A 22,909-nucleotide genomic window follows, 5' to 3' on the forward strand; every position below is an offset into this window, starting at 1 on the left:
ACAAACAAATTATTTTCCAACCTTTTCCTCATCTAATTTTTCTAACTTAATCCTAAAGGTTCTGACCTAAAATGGACGGTTGCAATAAAACTCCCGTTGTTTAGCAAGTGCCTTGTATGCCTTAGGGTTAGTTTCTCTTCTGGATCAATGATGTGCATTATTTTTGCATTTGTATTTTGTGAGTGTGTGCATTGGTGAGTAAGCTGCTCTTGATACCAGGATGTTATACATAATGTGTACACACGATAGGAAAATGTGCAAGTCAGAACACTATTATGAGCACTAGTCAAAAAACTCAATCCTCAACCTCAACAAGCTTTCTTACAGAAACCTGATGGTCTGATAGATAGATGAAGTTGTCTTCTCTAGCAGCACTCTCAGACGGTGTTTTGGTCTCAACATGTTCCAGATCATTTCTAACCTCATATGAACCATTGCTAACCTGTTTACTCACGCCTTTGTCACATTGTTAGAGACAACCCTCGCCAAAATGACTGAAGCAATCAGCCCTACCCAATCTGTTTCATTTATTTATAAAACCCTCAAATCATATTTGAGCAGGTTAGTTTGTGTGGAGCCACAGTGTTACCAAACACGTTTTCGTAGTTTTAGTAAAATACACCAACAATACTATCTATTTGGTGTCCAAGTAGCTGTTGTAAATATATAAAAAAAAAACTGTAATACATTGTAGTAGGTTAGACATGTTAGTAGGCTTGTTCAAACAGTAGGCTGATGTTTGTGAAACAGAACATGTCAATGTGTGAAGATTGTGTCATTCTGCATGTCTGCAGCTTTGTACACACTCTATTTACTCACATTTACTCTTGGATTCACACAGTGTTTACTGTACATCTTAGCCGGATCTGTATTTTGTTTACTGTATGCATTTTATTGTCAGCATTGTTATTTTTCCCACTCATTGGTCAGTGCATTCAGAGTGCTGATAAGGGGATCCCTCTATAGAACAGTGTACTGTATGCAGGTTTGGTGTGTGCTTGTTTTTGCTTGTGTTTTTCGTGTTTATTTTTTGTAAACATTCACTAGTCAGCAGGAGTGTGTTAGGAGTTTTTACGTTTAACTAAATTTCAAGCTTTGTCTTTTTAACTGAAAAACTGTCCAACTTTCTAAAAAAAAAAAGAAGTGGGATCACATCAAGGAAGAAAAATAACAGCAGCGACATGATATCAGGCAACCACACACAAATGATGGTGCAGTAAAACTCCCGTTGTTTAGCAAATGTCTTGTATGCCTTAGGGTTAGTTTCTCCTCAGGATAAACACATGACAGGAACAATTTCAACACACAAACGGCTTCTCTAATCTTTGTGTTTTTATGAAAATGTGCCTGTACATGCACTCAGTTTAACTCCGAACTTTTCATAAGCCTTAAGGTTAGTTCTACACGCAGTTACTAAACAGGTTTAGTAGTTTTGTGCTCAAAACAAAACTCACAAGTTGCAAATGTCAGCTTATCCACCAATCAATGTGGAAACACAGCCCTTTTCTCCAGGTGTATTTTACTGGTCTGATCAGATGTTTTGTCCATAAGTGATAATTTCCCTGGATTATATATTAGCTGCCTACCCATCACTTTAGGGGAGCTAGTGGTGGAAGAATTACTGAGACCCTTTACTTAAATGTATAACCTCTAAGATCTCAGTTTCATTCTCATTGGCGGTGTGTATGGCTATAAGCAGTACTTGCAGGTGTGTTTTTTGGACCTCACTTCCCAGAGATCCAAACAGTGTCGCCTTATAATTATTTCCCCCAGTAATGTCAACACAGACTTCGTAATACTGTAAATGCAAGGGATTTAACTGTGTTATCTCATTTGATTATAGTGACTCAATAGACATTTATTTAAAAAAAATAATCTTTGAGATTATTACTTTAAGTAAGAGTACCCATACCACAATGTAAAACATATGCCATAGAATGGCTGCTGTGGAGTACAGTTGATTCTACTTTTTAAAGAGAACTGTGTTTGCACATCCACCTGTTTGTGTCAGGCTATTCCAGTCATTGTGGTCAATATGTATGAGATAAAACCTGGTACATTGTTCAGCAGTATATATTAAAAAAAAGGCAGTGGCTCTGACAAAGCCCTTTGAAAATCACGCCATCTGGCTCTCACACGATCCACAAAACAATAGAAGAGCTCTTAAATCGACCAGTTCTGTTCATTTTAACATGTACTACTCAAGTACTAAAAGTAAAAGTACAAGTATTGTGTTATGTAGTTATTAAAGAAAGCAGTCAAATTTTGAATATCATATTGTTGGAGTTCAACTTTTTACTTGGTCATAAGCTGTACATTGCTGGATATGAAGGAAGTTTCTGAAATAAACCCCAAAAGGTACATTAGTGTGACAGCTGTTATAACTACTATTATCTGATATAACAGTGGGTTATTAATCACGTATTAACAAATACTGAAATAAAATGTGTGATGTAGTGGAAAGTTAGCAAGCTAGCAAAATACAGATAAACTAGCAGCTTCACATCACAGGGTCAAACGGTTAACATTCAGTACTCATTGCAGACAGAAAACAACTCAGGAATAGCTTAATCTGCTGCAACAATAACTAAATAGAAAGAGTATAAACTTACATCGTCTCTGACATCTGAACAGGCAACCGTAATGGAAAGAAACATGAGGCGATCTCGGGGATTTCTTATGTAATTTACCTAATTATCGTACGTAACCAGGGATGGACTGACAATCTGTGCGTTCGGGAAAAGTCCAGAACGGCTGTCCAACCGTCGGCCGTCGGCACAAAAAAAAGTCTAACAAAGCGATATGAACAGCCAACTGCAGGGGCGCTAATACGATCACTTATACGCTACGTGTAAAAAAATAACTGAGGAAGAAGAGTCGGCCTACTAGCCAGTTTGTGATTGGTCCCCGGCCGCAGACTCAGATTTGTAACAGTAGCAGGTCAGGAAAGAAAAATTTACAGTTTTCCAGCCTGACCTGCATTGCGGAATCAAATCGCCGGTAGAATGGCTAGCAGAAAAAGTAAGGAGAAAGGTGGATGAGAAAAAGTAAAAGAAAAGAGGGCCAAGTCTCTCGAGACTGATGCAGCAACATGCAAAAAGCTCACAGAGCTTTAGTTTAGAGGACCAAGTGGAAGCTGAGCTGAGCCTGAGCATCCACAGACTGGTCATGATGAGGGACAGACAGCAGAGTTAACTTCACATCAACAAGAGGTACTGGTAAGTGCCAGGAGCAGGACACATTATAATGGGCAGCCTTTATCTCTATCTTAGCGAATTGCATAGTCAGCTATCAACATGGGTGTGCATCACGATTATGAAAATTATCGCACCATTTAGTGCTGTCAAACTTAACGTGTTTAATAATTTCTGTTAGGTTAATTTGAAACATTAAACGCATTAGAAACTTGGTTGTATATGAGAGGTTGTAGTGAGCTCACTTTTGCTGCTAGGGTTAAAGGTCCCATGGCATGAAAATGTCACTTTATGAGGTTTTTTAACATTAATATGAGTTCCCCCAGCCTGCCTATGGTCCCCCAGTGGCTAGAAATGGCGATAGGTGTAAACTGAGCCCTGGGTATCCTGCTCTGCCTTTGAGAAAATGAAAGCTCAGATGGGCCAATCTGGAATCTTGCTCCTTATGAGCTCATAAGGAGCAGGGTTACCTCCCCTTTCTCTGCTTTGCCCGCCCAGAGAATTTGGCCCACCCATGAGAGAGAGACATCATGGCTTTCAAACAAGCAAAGTGGCAGTTGGTCAAGGCCACACCCCCACTCTCCACCTTGCCCCCCCCTCTCTCCTCATCAATAGCTACAGACACAGAAATGGCCCATACTAAGGAAAGCTCATTGTGGGACTGGCTCTAGTGGCTGTAATTCTGCACCAAGGCTGAATTTCGGGAAAGAGACTTCAGATACAGTATTAGGGGACCACTAAGGTCTATGTAAAAGCATCCAAAGAGCACCATGTCATGGGACCTTTAAGACTATGGTATTGAATTAAACGGGAAAATATCAGGCATGCATTGGTACCACTCTAAACGTGCTAACAAACAGGGAAGGGGGCTAAAAAAATCACCAAATTTAACCAAAAGTTTAACCAAAAAATCCTAGCTTGCACTTTCTGTCTGTCTTCCATCAGAGTGCAGTTTTTCCTTGTCTTTCATATTTGCGTTTACTATTGTGGAACTGGTAAAGACCTGGTGGTTGTTTGTGAAAGCTTCACAGACAAAATTGATAGGGCCTAGTCATTTTCATCATTTCACAGCCTTAATATGAATCAAAAGTGTAATATGACATTGACTAAATATTAAATAAGTTATTCAATGCTAATTCTTTAACACAAAGCAACACATTATATCATCAATAATAGTTAACAACCTATCTTTCAAATCATTTGTTTATTCAGGTTGAAGGTAGTTAGGTATAGGCCTACAATATATATCTAATCCCCATGTTCAGATACAGCAAGTAGCAAGGGGTTTCTGTAGCCAGTGATATTTCATTATTTGTATTTTATTTTCAATGCAGATGTAATGGCATTGTCCTTTTTTTTTTTATTTGAAGGCTGAGGCTTCATTAATAAACACAATCCCAATTATCATCATTGGTTTTGAGATGTTACTTGCTGTGAATACCTTGTCTGATAGGCTACAGTATTGTGGCATAGTATCAGGACATCCTGGCTAGTGTCTGTCGCGCACAGTTAGGGGCGAATGGCCGGATGATGGGCCTATTTGGGAGAAAGTCCAGGGCTGTTTTTTAGCCCCAGGCCGTCCCTGAATGTAAGTTATGTAAGCACTATATCTGCTTTTGAACAAATCTTGCAACAACGAAAGCAAAGGGAAAATGAATCAATATCAGTCTATAAAAATTGTGTCCTTTTATCCAAATTCAAAAACTGTGTCTTTTCAGTGTGCACTTGTGATTCAATACTCACATTTGATTTTCGTTGTCCTCCCGAGGATGCTTTTGGAAAGGACATGAAAATTAGCCACTTTGGTCAGCTGTCACCCATGGGCCACGTCTCATCCCACTTGTGACCACACAACAGAGGCCTCCTTTGGTAAAGAAAAGAAAAGGGTACGACTATACGATCATGCAGGTTCTAAAATGTAAACAGTATATATATATATATTATATATATTTAAGCTCTGAAAAGCTATTCTGGGGGCTATTGCCATTCACTGTTAAATTACATTTTCTAAAAAGGTACAATTATACTACCTGTGTCTAGCTATGCATATATCATGAACTGTTTGAAACCCGTCTTTTTTTGTCTTTCACACCAACACATGGAGTGGAGGCCAGACTTGTCGCTGGATTCTAGAGACCGCCATATGTCAGCTCAGGTCATAGATATACTGCACATGTACATTGTAAACAATGAATCAAATATTGGGCCAAAAACCATGCTTTGGAAAATGTCTCCTCTCGTTCGCGGGAGCTGCATAGAAGGACTCCTCATCCAAAGACAGGAGAAGGACGCCAGATTCTCCCGGATTGAAACCAAGTGTCGCCTGAATAAATCGTGCATCATTCTCGTCTGTAATTCCAGCGAATACTTAATAAAACATTCAATGTTTTACATGCCGTCAGTTGGATCTGGATGATCATGTATTATTATTATTATTATTATTATTATTATTATTATTATTATTATTAGTTAGTAGTTCCAAGAACGTTCTGCGAACCTAGCTTACTGACAGTTCCCTGACGGTTCGCCGAACGTTCCCGGAACAATGTATATTACTTTTTAGGGAACATTCGACGAACGTTCAGAAAACTTTCCTACGCTACCGTGAGCGAACCTTCGGAGAGAACCTTACGCGAACTTGCAGCGAACGTTCCCGGAACCTTCAGGCTTCAGCGAACCTTCCCGGAACCTTTAGATAACCAACAATTGTTATGCGGGAAGCTTCTTGTGTGTGTGTGTGTGTGTGTGCGTGCGTGTGCGTGTGTGTGTGTTGGGAGGAGGCCTCAGAGATTTTCCTTATGAAAGGTGTTACTGCAAGCTGATCCTTTTTGCCTCCCTTTAATTCGAATAAACCCATGCACATATTCTTGGGCAATTTTGAAAAGTGATTTGAATGTAGGGAATACACTGGACAAATTGCCTTATCCAATCATTTAAAAATCCTAGGCCTAGGTTACTGAATTTTTCCAAGTGTGCATATGCATTGTGCTTGTATTTTCTGTTTTAGATGCTCTTACAAGGCAGATGGGGACAGCCACTGTCACACAATTTACTTTTGCCCAGGCTGTGCAACAGTTGCTGCGCTATGCGCCAGAGGTCAGAGGACCATGAACTGTAAATACGCTAAAGAGGACAAATAATGAAATAAGAGGCTAATAAAATGAATTTGTTTTTACCTTAAACAGTGTGGTGTGGTCAGTGTTTTAGGCTAGGCTATAGGCATACAAGCTTTCAAATGTTCCATCACTTTTTAACATCCTGGCTGTAGATAAAGCAGGATATTCATTATAGGCTATTTAATTTAGGGCATTACATTTTCGTATGCCTAGCAATACTTTTCTATGGCTTAATAATGAAATTATGGAAATTCCATTGAAATCACGTTGATCCTTAGTTCAGTTGAAATTAAACCATTAAAACAGGGTGCAAAATGTATCAACATCAGAGTTTGATGTTGATTCAATGACTTAGCTAATGTCGACAACAGAATGTTGATTTAACATAGTTTCAATGGCTGTTTTCTATCTGGGAGGCGAAGAGAAGTAATAGAACCAGAAAGACTTTCGGTTTCGTTTCTTGGTTTGGGTTCGACAACGATTAGGAGAAAGCGAGGGACTCATATCGCCCGCCTGAAAACCGGAGGACCGGCCGGACCCCTGCCTTGATCTGATCTAGCTATAACCTGAACCCTGAATACACGTTACAGGTAATAATAAGCGTTGAAATCATTAATCGAGAGTAAGTCTCCTAACCCTGTCCTTTTGAAAGCCGAAAGACCGTCACTGTGGAAAAGTAAACCGGGAGGCTGTACACGCTAGAGGCTAAATAAGCTAGAGTAAGCGTAAGAATAGATAGGCTTAATTGCGCATTTGTCCTGACTGTTTAAAGTTATTGTTTTTTGAATGCGCATGCTTGAGCGGTGTTCAACAGTGTTTTGGATGTCAATAGAACTAGCTAAGACTCGGGCCATTGTTCATCTGAACTACCGCTGTAGTGGGCGAATGTGTAGGCGTATCTTTTCTTTTATGGCGATGGCGATGCTCCCTTCATTATAAGATGTTATGGTGTTCCGTACAGAGCGCATTACATACATTTACAAAGTTAAAATACTCAATTAGTGTAATTATCATTAACTGTATCGATTATTTGGACTGTTCGTTATTTATTTAAGGGGCCACTGGAAGAGTTTTGGGACCTTTAAAATAAACCTGACCCTCCCGTCATCAGCAATACATTTTGGATGACCCTCCAACGTGATTGGGAGAAAAAAGATGAACTTCCACAACTATTTATTGTTCTGATTTGCGCTTGGTAAAGCTGTACAGATTTCCATTGGTTTTTTTTACAGCCATGATGCAGTTAGTTAAACGGCTGCATTCTCATCTGACGCATCCGCTGTTGTGGAAACGACAGCGGATACTTAACAGGTATTAAAAAACAAAAAAACGAATGGTTATTTGATTTTCGTTTTAAAATACAAAATTTGAAATTCACAGGAACAAATAGCAGAACAAAATACAGTCAACTAGGTGAAGTGGATTCATATAGCCTATAGTATGTTAACTAAGGAGTATTTTTTATTATGAAGTACGCTTTTGATTATTTTATTATATCAAAATAGTTGTATATAATAATCCATTTTCTTGCAATCAGCTTTTGGATGAATCAAAATTACAGATGGTCAGTTATTTGTGCCATAACTTGTGCCCATCTTGGTTATGGATACTTTCTTGAGTCTGCCATTATCAGTTTCACAACACTTATTTTCCTCAAATTGTCCCAACAATACAGAGTAGTAATGGTTGATTAAAACATAATTATGTGTTTACCTTCCAGTTCCTGTTCTTGGTCATGGATGATTTTGTCCGTAACAAACTAACAGAATGGGGTTTCAGCGAGTTGATAGAAAAATTTGAAGGTAAAGTATTACCATACTTCTTTGTTGGGCACATACTGTATAATGTAAGCCTACAATGTTGATATGATGATATAATATGACCTACTGAATACTGAAACATCTAAGCATCTACTAATACTGACATAAATATGTGCTGCAACATTGTTCTGCAGTATAATGCTGACGTGGCCTTGATTCTAAATGGCAGAAATCAGCGTAGACAAATCCAGGCAATTGTTGTCTGTGTTAAAAGATAGCAAAAGCATTAATGGTAAAGACCCTTTTTCACTAAGAAGGGACACATTAAGTGAAAATAGTAACTGCTAGGCCTGTAATTGCCTTTTTTTTGGTTTTTGTTTATTACATAATCGCGGTTTCTTTGTTTAACTGCAATGAATTGCTTAGATTAGCTAAGGTCTTGAGGCATGTGACTGGTAATTGTTGATTTTGTTTAGTTATGCCAAATTCTAATTATATAAGTGATTATTGGTCAGACTATATATTTTTATTATTATTTCAATTGTTAGTTGTTGGCACTTGACCCTATACACGTTCATAGTAACAAAAAAGACAAGGGGGGCTACTTAGAGAATATGTTTTATGATAATAAAGAGGCTTTGTTTACTTCATAGGCTGTGTATTTGTGTTATTACATTATATGGGTCACATAACAGGGATATAGCCAAAATATGTATGCTGGGATTTATTTAAAACTTTATTTATTTTTTAAGTGATGAATAAATCAATATTTTTAAATGTGCCTGACACGGACAATTATATTGTTAATCACAATTATTTCGGAGACAATGAATTGTTACAGCTACTAACTGCTGTTTTGTAGCATCTTATAGGCTATTGAGAAAAGGATCTCAGCACAAGCAGCACTGAATGGTTAAAATACAGTCAATATGCATTCAGCTCATACAATCAGGTTATAAACAAAGATTTAACTCAACATTTTTTAAATACAGCTGAAGGCATTGACACCGAAAGTCTTTACGATCTTGGGCATCAAGAAATCGTTGACTTGATCGCAAAAGTGGGACCAAGGGCAAGATTCAAGAAGAGACTCAGGTTGTTAAAGGTAAGATTCTGCACTGTGTAGATTATTATATGCCAAAAAGTTATAGGTGTGATACAGAAATAAATAGACCAAAATCTCCATAAGAGATAATGATTGATAGTGTTTTGTGCTAAAACTACATTGTGAAACAACAAGTAGAACCAGGAACAGAATGTACCACTTGTGTGAGCTCTTGGGATCAATGTAATACCAATTTAATGAATGCACAGGCATATGTAGGTCTTTTATGTAGGAGTCAGACACAATGTCCCAAAAGGGGGGGACACAGAGGAGGAAATCCCCAACAACTGTGAAGACAATTTACACAAATAATACACATATGTCATTGAAAAGTAAACAAGAGCCTTTACAAGAACATTTCTTAACTATAATGCATTTGCAACTATGGTTTTTTGTCACTAGAAGGAACAAAACTCAGCAAATCTGGTACCAGTTAATTCTCCTGCTCAGGTAAGTTGAATATAGTTTCATACACATAGGTATCATCTATTCTAAAACATGTTCCCAAATTAGTTTTCCCCAAGGGCCAAATTATGTCATGCATGCCAAGCCAGGGGGCCACACAGAAAAAAGCTCTCTTGAAACAAAATAAATCCCATACCAACCATATTATTATTTACACACACACACACACACACACACACACACACACACAAGATGCTGGTTGTCTCTGTAGTATTCAGTGTCTGCAAGTGCATGAATGAGTATCTCCAGATGCTCAGGGCGATATGGTTTTTATCAGCCACACACACACACACACACACACACACACACACACACACACACATACTCCAATACATAATTCTGAACGTTCTATCAAAAACAAGCTGCACAAAGTAAAATTTCTTCTGATAAGAAATGTTGTTATTGTTGTTATTCATTTAATATACTATAATTTTAAAGCTCTTTTTGTGCTCTTCATGATGGAACTATCCATAGACTCTTCATATCAATATGAAGTTAGTTCTACAGTAAAGGCATTTGCAGAGGCTTTCAGACTTTGTCCTATTGCAGCATTAAAGGCGAGGCAAGGCAAGGCAAAAGGGGGGACGCAGAGGAGGAAATCCTCAACAACTGTGAAGACAATTTACACAAATAATACACATATGTCATTGAAAAGTCAACAAGAGCCTTTACAAGAACATTTTTTAACTATAATGCATTTGCAACTATTGTATTTTGTCACTAGGAGGAACAAAACTCAACAAATCTGGTACCAGTTAATTCTCCTGCTCAGGTAAGTTGAATATAGTTTCATACACATAGGTATCATCTATTCTAAAACATGTTCCCAAATTTTTCCCCAAGGGCCAAATAGATCTTTAAAAGATACTGGTTTTTCAAGGCCGATATGATACCGATTATTAAATTAACAAATTTACAAACTTACAAACTCCAACACAAAAGTTTGTTTAAATGCTTTAAGCAATTATTTAATAAAACTGAAACTTAAAACTTAATACAAGGTAAAAAATAAAAAATAAAACAGTTTGTTTGCAAGTGTTGCAGACTGCTTACAGAGCTGTAGAGGAGCCAAAGTGGCACACTTTTTAATTAATTAACTTTATTGGTTATCAGTAAAATTAAACACCAATAAAGATAATTAGCAAGTTGCTAAATATCGGGCCCGATAATCGGCCAGGCCGATAATTGGTCCATCCCTAGTGTTTAAGCCTGTGTGAATATAATGTCTTGATCAAATACTGTTTTAAGAGAAAAATATCCCTGTTCATCCCCAGGTTTTTCCTTCCACCAGTGACACCAGTGACACCAGTGACACCAGTGATAAAGGTATTGATTATATGTAGAGTTCATTAATCTTTTCAAGGCAGTAATATCTTGCTTTGACTAAGCAACTATATTGAGTACATCTTTTAATTTTGTGAGATCACATGCAACAACTTTTTTTTTTTTTTTTCAATTCAAAATAATGTCAATAAGGGAAGAGAAAGTTGGATCTTCCGGGCGAGTCCAGCAATTGGCAATTACCGACAAGAAAACGACGACTTCACAGTTACCCAGGTATTTATATTACTTTGTAAACAATAGCAAATTTCTATAGGGTTAAAATGTTTATGCGATGTAATTTTTACTAGCAAATGTCTGTTCCTATATCATGGCTACAGAAAATAAATACTTACCCATTGAATGTCAGTTAAAATCTTATCAGGACACTTCAAACCATCAACAGCATACATGTTACACATGCCATAAATGTAAATCAAACTGCAGGTATCCATAGCAACAGTAAGCCTAATATTACACTGTAAAGCATCCTAAAGTGGATGCTGTGCCTCTTGCACTTTATATTCTTTTACTCTCTACACTCTTTTTTTAATAGAACAAAACAAATTATTATGCATTACCGCTTACTTGATACACTGATTCCTGCTGAATATTTCTTTCATTTTATTCTGACAGTAGACACCATACTCTGTGATGTGAAAAACATCATGAGCTTTGTCCAAAAGAAAATACCTAACCAAGACAACAAGCTCAATACATTCCTGAAGTAAGTATTCAGTTTAATCCATATTCTTTGTTATACCATGGTCTGGTGTGAATACTTGAGTCTGCGGGGTATCCATTTAAACGTGATGTAGGATACTTACTAAGTAGTTCCAGTGAAGCTGTCTGTTCACTGTTCTAAATGAATATGCCTCGTTTACAATTTATTAGCAATATAACAAGCTAACATCTCATTTAAAACACTAAGTGTAGTCCTTCAGTGCCTCCTCCTCTGAACACCACAGGGTGGCTTATAGTAAAGTTATAGTTATAATAAGTATAGCAAGCTGCAAGAAGTAAGTTACACTGGCCTTACTTTGTTTCACATTTAGCGATTATTTCACATCCCATTCACTGTTCAACTTACTACTTCAGGCTGCGGCCGACAGTATATATAGATTATTATAGAATAAAATCTTGATAATTTGGTGACAATGGCATGGCTGGATAACTAGCTTGTGTTGTTAAACATACTGTCAAATTGTATTAGTTTTTTAACCGTAAGCAATGTTATTGACTTTGAAGAGAAAAGCATGGCTCATAGTTTGTGGTTTGTTAACAGTCTTGTGGAGCAAGTAATGCTAAGAGAGCGTAGTTACCTGTTGAAAAAAACAGCAGTGAGGACATCATTTCCATCCGGAAACTATTCAAAGCCTGATTGACGAGTTAAGCTATAGATATACTTGCTCTTCATTTAGCGTTCGCATAATGGCTGCCTCGTGTGTCCTGCATCCATTGGGAGCGTTGGTTGTGCACATTCTCAGAAATTAAGCCTACGCGTCTGCAAGATGCAATACTCACATGAACTAGGGGTGGGAATCTTCACTGGTCTGACAGTTCGATGTGATTACCAACGATTTTCCCCTCTTCAATATTATTATGTTACTACAAAAGTCAACAAAGTCATGCAGTCAGATATATAATAATGACCTTTTGTATTGTATCCTCTCTTAAAAAAGACACTTTAGAATGTAGGGGAGTCTGAATACAGCAGACAACAGACAAAAACAAAAAAAAGTAGTAACCGGAAAATTAACAAGCAATATAAGTAGGCTATAATCGATTATGGTTGGTCACTGCATGGATGCAGAATTGTCTACGTCCGCATCGTGATGCATCATAGAAATACTACAACACCCTTTCTTTCAACACCCTTAAGATGAACGGTAGCGGTAGTGCAGAAAGAAACATACTCACCATTGTCACAACGTGCGTAATTCAGTGGCTACATGTTGTTGCTGGTGTCGCTTTTTGTGCAGTGAATTAACAATATAATAACCTCCTTAAGTGTTCGCCATGTATGTTTACAATATGCAAATCCAGAAGTTCTATACAGTCTGAGTTCTTTGGTGTGCTCCCTAGTGGAATCCTCCAGTAACACATGAACATATGCAAACATGAGAACAATTCCATTCACGACGCAGCTCGATGTCTACGCAAACGCATAGGTAATAAGCAAGTATATCTCTGGCATAAACAGAAGTACTGAGCCCTACCACATTACAAAGCCACAGCAACATCAGGCTCTTTAGCTGCTAAATACCTTAATGCTCACAAGCTAGATGCTAATTTTGTGAGTCTGCCATTAAATGCTGGATAAGTACCACAGTGATTTATCAGAGCTTTTTGGCTTAAATCAAGTCAGATGAGTGTGGGTCAAAAAATGAAGTTGCAGGTAGAAAAACCGACGCAATGAGCAAAAGATGGTATAAAGTCCTGTCGAGTAGAAGGGAACTGCAAAGTATTGTGATAATTCTGTGTGGTTTCATCAACCATTGTTAATATAAAAATATTGATTATAGCTGCTTGTGTAGGCTGTTTTCTGACTTATAATTTTGTTTGTGTTTGCTTGTTTCTTTTTTCTGCACTGGAACGTTGCTACCATGCAACATTGTTGTTTGGCAGAAATAAAGTTTCTAATCTAATCATTTTATCCGTGTTTAAACTCTTTTACAACAGGAAGAAAATAACTGATTTGGAGACAGACAAGAGGGAGGTTGTCGGTGTCTTTGGTAAAACCGGGGCTGGAAAGAGCTCTTTGATAAATGCTGTCATTGGAGTGAAGAATCTCTTGCCCTCTGGAAGTGTCAGTGCATGTACATCAGTCATGATTGAAGTTGAGGCTAACAAGGAGAACCAAAAATATGTGGCAGACATTGAGTTTATTACAAAAGAGGTAAAATGAGCGGACTGTGTGTTTACTTGAAGCTTTTGTTGTAAAGTCACTGCAGCAATCCAGTTGCTGATGCGTCCCATGTCATTAAATTAAAGTGAATTATTTTATTTTTTTAGGAGTGGAAAGATGAGCTATGGTCCTTGTTAAATTTTCTCCGGGATAATGCAGATCAGGAAAATAGACAGGAAGAGGAAGATGATTTTCATGACACTGAGGAAAAGCTGTCAGCGCTGTATGGAGAAGAATGGAAAAACAAATCTCCTGAAAACCTCTTGGATGTCAAATATTTCAAAGAAATTCGTGAATTTCTCATTTCCAAGAAGAAGAGGTTGACATGTGAATCAGTAAGTAAGAAAAGAAATCTCATATCTATCACTCATACCTCACGTGTTCAATGTAATGGTTAATGCTTGATGAGATGACCATTATTAGAAATAACTGTAATTTACGACGGGGAAGCTAGAATCGTCCGACGCGCAGCAAAGTCCGCTGTCTCAAAGTCCTTTAATTACCATATTATATATACATATACATTATATATACATATATATATATATATATATATATATATATATATATATATATACATTATATGTCTTTAATGTGAATATAGATATTACATGTTACAGTAATATTTTTCTGTTGTGTACTGAAGTAGCATATCACATGACATGGTAAAGATACATTTGAGAGCATGACTTTTTAATGTAATTAAAAATTAAAGTGTTATTGTGTAATTAATGTTACTTTGTTAAACAGACAAATGAACCACAGCCTCCAATGTTGGTCTTGAAGAGCTGCATAATTTATTCATGGACAAACTAATACCTACACTGTACATTTACAACCACCTGACAGCTTTACTGTTCATTTCTTCTGTGTGCTTCTCATACAGCACACGCTGCACCACAAAACTCACTTACTCTGACCAATGGTGGAACTTCATCACTCAGTGAGAGAGGGACTGCGTTTTATGGTTACAGGCCTGGCCCCAGACAGTCCAGCCCAAAACAAAAGATTATAAGACATTATGCCTTTATCCTGCTCTTATTACTAGTTAGCCTGATAATTGATTTCAAAATACTACCACTTACGGGGTTAGGACCTAATTATGTTTCTTACATGCTTTATTATTAAACCTTCAAAAACACTTACAGTAGGTCATCAAACTTTCGAGGCACGGGAAAGCTGCATTATTTTTCTATGATACACAGACCTGTAATAACCTCCCAGATAATACTAGGCACTGTCAAAATCTGATCATGTTTAAATTTAAACTTAAAAACTTAACCTGAAATTTTGTCTCATCTTCTGGTTTGTTATTTACTTTTTATGAAAATAACTTTAACATTTAGCTTTTATTGTGCCTTTCGGCCTTGATTAGCCCTAATCTGACTTTGTTGTTTATTGCAGGCTGAAGAGCTATCTGCAAAATTTGTCAAATTTACAAGAAGTGACTCAAAAGATGGAGAAGGAAAGAGGTGGTACTGGCCACTAGTGAAGTGTGTAACTATCAAGGTGCCCAATAATGATCTTCTCCGGCATGTCACACTTGTGGATCTTCCTGGAACTGGGGACCGTAACAAAAGCAGAGACAAGATGTGGAAACAGGTAATTCATTTACATGAGATGCTCTTTGTTGAGTTATTTGGAGAACAAAATCATCATGTTGTTCAAGCACTGGAAATTTGTCATAATTAACTTGCTATTATGCCCATTTAGGTTGTTGGAAGTTGTTCTACTGTGTGGATTGTGACTGACATAAATCGAGCAGCAGCAGAGAAAGAAACCTGGGAAATCCTGAAGAGTGCCTGCAGCCTCATGGGAAATGGTGGCGAGTGTCAGCACATTCACTTTATCTGCACCAAGTCAGATGTTATTGAAGATTTGGAATCTGATGATCAGTAAGTGATTTAAGATGCTATAAGTAGATGGTTACATATAACATCCAAATCAGTTTTCCAAATACTTTATGATATGAGCCTCTTGATACAATTTTTTTCTTACAGTTCAGCAGCTGCTAAACGTGATCTCATATTTACAAAAAACATGCAAGCCAAGGAACAAGTGTACAAAGAATTCAGCAAACTCAACAAGGTTAAAGTGAGTATTTAAAACTGACAGAAAATATAACAGAGTTATACTGCAACCCTGACCTAAAATCAAACCTTTTTTCAGAAACATTTCAATGAAGAATGTTTCAAAGTGTTCACAGTGAGCTCCAAAGAGTTTCTAAAAAAGAAACGTCTGGAACCAGATGACACTGGTAGGTGAACTCTCCATATATGAGAAGAGGAATATGTATAGCTACTAGGGTTGCACAATATTGACAAAATGTGATATTGCGAGTTTATTTCAAATGACAGTCATATTGGACTGGTACAACATGAATAAATAAATAAACAACGACCATGTCTACAGAACAGGACATGTTTTACTGGTTGTACAGTATAAAATATATAAATAAAGAGAACAGGACACAACTTTTCTTTAGCTTTTCTGATTCGTTCCGTTTTGTTGTCTCTATCAATTTCTTCACTGACACTGTCACTCAAAATATGCACACACGTGGTACGCTACATAGGGTTTGTCACCTAGTGGACCCGTGCGCTGACGTGCACTAACATGTGCAAGTGGCACGGTAACTGGCCAATGAAATGATCATTACAGCGTTTCAAGCGGGCTCTAAATCAAACACAACTAAGCCACACAGCCAACGGACGGGACGCAGCACTTCACAATATAAACAAAATATTGCATACTTATTGCAACACTTTCGATATATTGCGATAACGATATTGAGTCGATATATCATGCACCCCTAATAGCTACAATACATGTTTTGTTTTAGTTTACTTTAGCCACTTTAATTCAATCAATAAGAACTCATTGGATTTTGATATTTAAATGTAAGTATGTGGTGTAAATATTTAAGATGTAATCTGTGATTTATTACAGAAATACCCAAACTTCGAGCATTTCTGAAAGATCTCAATGACTGTCACTCAGAGACATTGAACTATGTCTCTGGAGCTTTTGGGATTCTCTCTCTGATTCAAGGTGCCAGATGTGAAGTAGGGGTACGATCAACTTATACAACTTCTCTCATTGTCTTTAATTATTATTAATATAGACAGAAAATAATAGTCTGGTTGACACCAGACCCTTCTCAGTTGTAACTGAGAGTGGGTCTGGGAAAGGTTCATTCACAGCTCATTTCCAAAGGGGCGTCACCAACAGACGCCGCTCAAATGCCTCTGGGCTATTGGATAGTCCTTCAACCAATCAGACCAACGATCCAGGTGACGTAGCAGCGACAGCGGCATCAACAGGTTGCTGCGCTTCGGTGGCCGTCATGTTGAATGTAAACAAAAAGCTGCTTGCCGTCGCTGCGCTACTCCCATCGTGTTAAGCCCGCCTCAACGGTTGTGATTGGTGCCTCGATTTGGATAAATTAGAAATGGGCTTGAATGGGCTCTTGGCCAGACTGACTTGCAGAGCAAATCTCAAATTTGCCGGAAGTTCGTCAGGGTTTTCCCAGGCTAAGAAAATAAAAATTATAGCAAACAAATCAGCTTAAGTTAAAGTTGAAATTCAGTAAAAACAGTCAACATCAAAAACTTTACACAACAAGACTTCTTACATGTAAATGTCACCTATACAGTCATTTTATCCATCAAGGTTTTTGATTTAATAAATACTTGTTGCATCAGAGAGACTGCATAACTACAGTGATTTAAGGAATACTTTACCCTCAAAATAACCATTTATATATCAATTACTCACAGAATGCTGCATTGACTTTGTGAAGAAAACTTTGTTTTTGTCGCATCTCTCCACAGTGAGTGGAGATTTAAAAAATGATGCATTAAAGCAATAGCAATAGCAACTTGATGGAGAAAAAGGAAGAAAAGAAACTGAGCTGCTAACACTAAAGTCAATGATTGTTTCTGTATATAGTGTTGGCCCTTTGCCTTTTTTTCTGTTTTCAAAATGTTTTTCTGTACAGAATAAAATATTTTATGGTCACGATTCATTTCGTAGCTGGTTGGCTTGGTTGGCCGGTCACTGTTGAGCTCTATTGCTTCAATGCATCACAACTTTTCTCACAGTGTTTTGATTCTCCATTTACCATGGAGGCATGCAGCAAAACGTTTTCTTCATGAATTCAAGGCAACACTTGGTCAACAAATGGTCATTTTGAGAGTGAAGTATTCATTTAAAGGAAAGGTTGTACTCAATAACAGAAATCAAAAAAATCCAACCAGGTAGCTGTAAAGTTCCATTGGGGTAAAACTGAATGTGTTGTGTTTGATTTCAGGCTGACAAAAGAACAGATGTGTGCACAGTCCTTGAAGTAAAGATGAACCGTGAACTTGACAAAGTCAGAAAACCCATGGAAGAGACTTTGAAGGCTTTTGAAAAATGCCTCAGTGAGGGGGTTGAAAAGTCAAAAGGTTCATGTGAAAAAGTCTTGAAGTCGGTCTTACATCCTGTACGTATTCAGTTATAATTACATCACAACAACTCATTTTGAACTTGTTATGAATATGTCTTTAAAATGTTTCTGTTTTGTTTCAGAGAGCTATGAAAGGTGGAGCTTTCCACAGTATATTGAAGTGTGTAGTTGAGAACGGTGGCACCCACAAACCAAAAAAAGGGAAACAAATAAATCTCAATGGGCAGTTAGCTTCATGCCTGACTGACAGCATTGACGAGGAATTCAAGAAGACCTTCCCGTAAGAAATAACCTAATAAGACATAAAACAAATACAAATTACATTATTGAAATACAAACTTCTCAATGCTACCTTTATTTTAGACCTGTTAATATGTTTCAGAAATGAAGGAAAATTTGGACCATTCAACGGGGCCCTCAATAACTTTTCACTTGACACTAAGAAGCTGATTGAAAAGTACAAAGATGTCGAACTGCAGCTGATATTTCTCCAGACAGAGGTAAGAGATGAGAATAACACCATCCCATCCATTAGTCCATTACTAAGCTGTTTGTCCAGGTAAGGGAAACCCCAACTCAACCCCGAAGGAATTTTGTCCTTATTTCTGTATTTATTTTATTTGCTAATTGACTTATGTTTGGAATTAAGACTTAATATTAAAAAAAATGTAGTACATTTTAGCCGTTAACTTATTCATTTACACTGTATATTAAGAACTCTATCAAGCAGATTTTTGTCAGTTAAAACTGCAGATGCCGTTTGAAAAACCCTGCCCAAATTCATGTCAAAATACAGAAGATTTTGAGATAGTCTTACCTAAGTGGGCAAAAAATATGCACCACCACCTGGTGAAAGCAGGTCCTACTCGGAAAATCAGTTTAAATAATGTAATGTAATGTACTGCTTTATCAGGTAACATCTGAAAAGATGAGTCTTATTTGTATCACTTTGATTTTAATTAAAAGAAATGTGTTGATCTATGCTTTGTATAATCTCTCTAAGGTAGAAAAAGTGAAGACAAAACTCAACAAACTCATCCGGGAGCGTAAGAAAACGATCTACAGCAGTCTGACGACGACAATCGAGGGAATCATGCAAGAATGCTATGATAGTAAGATAGAAGACCATACAACCTGACACCAAAATAATATATATTCACGTTCATCATGATTGTGCAGAATTTTTTATTGACAACAATTTTCTGTTTTATTGTAGAAGCAGCAGCGTTTCGTGGTGAGGGCTCGCTAAATAACAGGAGGGACACCATTGAGAAGCATGTACGTGATGCAAAGAACAGCATGTTTGAGCGGGCTAAAGATGAAATGATGAAGCAGCTGAGAGACTTGACGGTTAGTCACATTTTAGAATACGTCATACAAGGATGATATAGTAACACGTGCTACACTAAAAACACAGCACATAGACACTTTCACAAACATTCACCTATTGTTATTGATCTAAAACAGAAACATACTGATAAAGATAATGTAGCTATTAACCATCCTGCCCTGTCTGAGCAGCCCTTCGAACACACATTTTAACAGTTCATCCATTTAGGATTCAGTTGATCGTGAACACAATATTTGACAGTGTGAGTGATAAGTGATTTTGATGCAAATTCAGAATGAGATCCTGGAGAACCTGGAGAAAACAATGGAGGAATCAATCCTGCTGTCACTCAACACATATGGTGACTCAATCCCAGGTAAAGGGAACGTATCATCATTAATAAAAATATGATAATCACTAAAATACTGTAAATATTTTATTGAAAGTCAACAAATTTCACACTTGGTGTAAACAGTATGTTTTTTCTTTTAGATGTTACATCGGAGCTTCAGATGGTGAAGAGCCACTACAGTGACCTGATGGGAAGCCCAAATGAAGAACCATCACAAGCTTGGTGAACCACTTGTTAAAATGTCATGTTCATAATACCCTGATAATGAGCTGTTCTGAATAATGCTAACCAGGGGTGATTCTACGATCCGACCTATAGGGGGGCTCAGCCCCTAATGAGAATGTGACACGGATACAGTGTCTTGCAAAAGTGTTATGCCCCCCCTGCTAAATCAGTTATTTCATTAGCCAATAACCTCTGAGCTAGCTACTGAACAATAACGTCAGCTAACTTTTTTGACACTATTAATACTGTGATGGAACTAAACCTGACACTTTATAAGTCACAGTAATAACGACCAATTTGACACAATGTTCTAACATTCAGCAATTTTTGTTGCTTACGTTTCAATTTGGGTTCTAATCTGCGCCATGAAATTACCAACTTCTTCTCTGGGGACTACCAACGTTAAACTTCAAATCCGCACTCCTGCTCTCCCTCTGACAGATTAGATAGAGCGAGACTCAGCCAAAGGCGGGAGTCTGGCACATCCACCTCCGATTGGCCAAAACTATGTTTCTGTTAACCCTTTCCTTGACTGGGCTACAGGTGCATAGCATTGGCGACAGCACCACAGGATATTAAACCTGTTTCAAGTCCTTTGAACCTGTAATTGTTTGTCCTCTGTCACTAACAGACAAGTTAGCAAACTCTAACTTGAAGTACTTTTTTTTAATTATTATTATTATTATTATTATAATTTTTTAGGGGGGCTGAGATGAGATTTAGGGGCTTGAGCCCCCCTAAAAAGGGTCTAAAATCGCCAATGATACTAACTAATGCTTTTAAACACTAGTGCTGAACCACTCGGCCCAGCATCTGCAGTGATTGTAATTCAATGACATGAACAGGTACGTTGACGTGAAACTGATGATCCAAACAGATGATAGGATAATTAGACAGCCCTAGTGTTTGTCATTACTGTTCAATGTCACAACCTCTCTGTTTATCTCTCTGGTGGACATTTCAGGTTTGCTCCGTGGAGAGAAACAGCAGAGGCCAGATTACCCACTGAAGGTCCTGCAGACACACTGATTACTGACGTCAGGCCTCTGGATGTAGTCTCAACCATTTTAATCAAGTAATCTCTTCTCTTTGAGTGTTTGGTGTAAATACTGGAACCATTATTCCCACGCTGACTCTATGCCAGGTCTAAATTAATTATTTCTACTTCATTCAAACAGTACTAGTACTAGTGCTAGTACTTTTATCATTCATTCCTTTGATATTTTCAGAAATATTCCATGTCATTCATATTTTCAGCTGGAAACTCCATTTAAACTTTAAAATGTTCCACATCTTTCATACATTGCGGGTAGTATTCAACTTTCAAATCCCATTAAAACTTACAAAACAAAAGGTTAAACTTCATTTGAAGCTTAGTAAAAATGACCTCAGATTTTTACATTAGTGGTTGTGTGTGGTAACGTAATGTTCATAACAGACACACGGACAGCAACCAAGGCAGCTCTGTAATGTCAAAACCGCTTCAATTTACATTTCTACATATTTACACATTTTTTTGTCACACGTGACTGCTGGAATAGTTGCTTACCTTTTTAAGTAATTTAAGCATTATTTGGCGATGCCACTAGAGCGGAGGTTGGCAGGGGTTACCATGGTTTGCGTCTCCAACCTGGCTTTTGTTTGATATCTGGTTTCGGCAATAAATGTTGTGCATGTGATGTGTTCATACTAACACCAAGTCAGTTTAATAGAGGAAAGAGAAGGTGATGGTCTGTGCATCTTTCTGTTGCTTTTACTTACATGCCGTAAAGCCACCTAACAAGCCGTGCACGTGCAAACTGTCAAATAAAACAGGCTTACGCTGCAGAATGAATAATCAAATACTCATATTGAACAGCCAAATCCATGATGACATGCAGCCAATGCTCCCAGTTGGATTAGAACCAGGGACATTGTGAGTTTCATTGTACAGGTCTTATACATCATTCCTCTGTGTTTTTTCTCATATATTTTGTAGGCCCTTTGCATTTATTAATACATGATTGCTTTGGCAGAATGCATTCGTAAAGTGTGGTTTGAACTTAATCTCTGATTATTAGGATGATGTATTATATATTTTTTTCCTTTTTTATTTCTTTAGCTTTTATGTTATGTTTTATGTTAATGTGTGGATATATGCATTATATACTAAAAAGCTTACAATGGTTCTAAACATTGTGTTAAAATGATTGCCATGAAGCCAAATGAGTGAACAGGTTTGGTTTAGCATGTAGCTGACAGGAAGCTGTCGCTGCTTCAAAGTTTGAACATTTCTATGAAGAAGACAGGAAAAGTGAACCTCATGCAAACATGTAGATGGGATGATGCTTCTTGCCTCTGAATATTGAGTACAGCCCCTTTAAACATAATTACAGTACATACTCTAGGCTGGATTTGGCATTGACTTTTTAAAGAACGATCTTGATCCTTTTTCTTTTATGTTCAAGGACCGTACTGAAAAAACGTGTTTGTGTATTTGTCTCTCCGTTCATATATGAAAAATAATGAGCTCTATGAGAGTAAACCAGCTTATCTGGCTTCTTGTCATTTACTGAACAATTGTTATGTTTTAATGTACACTGACTCTAAATGTATTTGATATGTTATACCTTAATAAAGTTCACATATTACAAAGTTTCACATGTAATATGTTTCATGTATCGGGGAAAATATTGTTCCAACCA

General features: G+C 37.4%; 1 protein-coding gene across 3 annotated transcripts; it reads left to right on the top strand.

Moving 5' to 3' along the window:
- Positions 1–6,757: 6,757 nt before the first annotated feature.
- Positions 6,758–22,862, top strand: LOC144530347 (nuclear GTPase SLIP-GC-like). Of its 3 annotated transcripts, XM_078269878.1 has the most exons (24): positions 6,758–6,900; positions 8,031–8,112; positions 9,063–9,175; positions 9,578–9,625; positions 10,365–10,412; positions 10,915–10,966; positions 11,117–11,197; positions 11,597–11,687; positions 13,643–13,859; positions 13,976–14,203; positions 15,273–15,470; positions 15,582–15,763; positions 15,869–15,962; positions 16,038–16,125; positions 16,818–16,939; positions 18,181–18,354; positions 18,441–18,598; positions 18,701–18,818; positions 19,322–19,430; positions 19,535–19,668; positions 19,943–20,024; positions 20,141–20,222; positions 21,016–21,070; positions 21,190–21,277. In XM_078269878.1, the coding sequence occupies exons 2-23, from the start codon at positions 8,046–8,048 to the stop codon at positions 21,059–21,061; spliced, it is 2,532 nt and encodes an 843-aa protein (XP_078126004.1). In that variant the 5' UTR covers positions 6,758–6,900; positions 8,031–8,045; the 3' UTR covers positions 21,062–21,070; positions 21,190–21,277. The 3 variants fall into 3 exon arrangements, with proteins under 3 accessions (XP_078126004.1, XP_078126002.1, XP_078126003.1); XM_078269876.1 differs by lacking the exon at positions 21,016–21,070 and having other exon boundaries at positions 21,190–22,862; XM_078269877.1 differs by lacking the exon at positions 21,016–21,070 and having other exon boundaries at positions 11,600–11,687; positions 21,190–22,862.
- Positions 22,863–22,909: the final 47 nt, after the last annotated feature.

This window comes from Sander vitreus, chromosome 15, assembly GCF_031162955.1.
Source record: "Sander vitreus isolate 19-12246 chromosome 15, sanVit1, whole genome shotgun sequence".
Lineage (NCBI taxonomy): Eukaryota > Metazoa > Chordata > Actinopteri > Perciformes > Percidae > Sander > Sander vitreus.

What these genes read in the sequence shown, in the direction of transcription:
- LOC144530347 (XM_078269876.1), top strand. Translation starts at nt 8,046, where the DNA reads ATGGATGATTTTGTCCGTAACAAACTAACAGAATGGGGTTTCAGCGAG. An exon ending in CAGTTAATTCTCCTGCTCAG is followed by an intron (nt 9,626 to 10,364) that starts GTAAGTTGAATA and finishes TTTTGTCACTAG; the next exon opens with GAGGAACAAAACTCAACAAA. An exon ending in CATGCAAGAATGCTATGATA is followed by an intron (nt 19,431 to 19,534) that starts GTAAGATAGAAG and finishes GTTTTATTGTAG; the next exon opens with AAGCAGCAGCGTTTCGTGGT.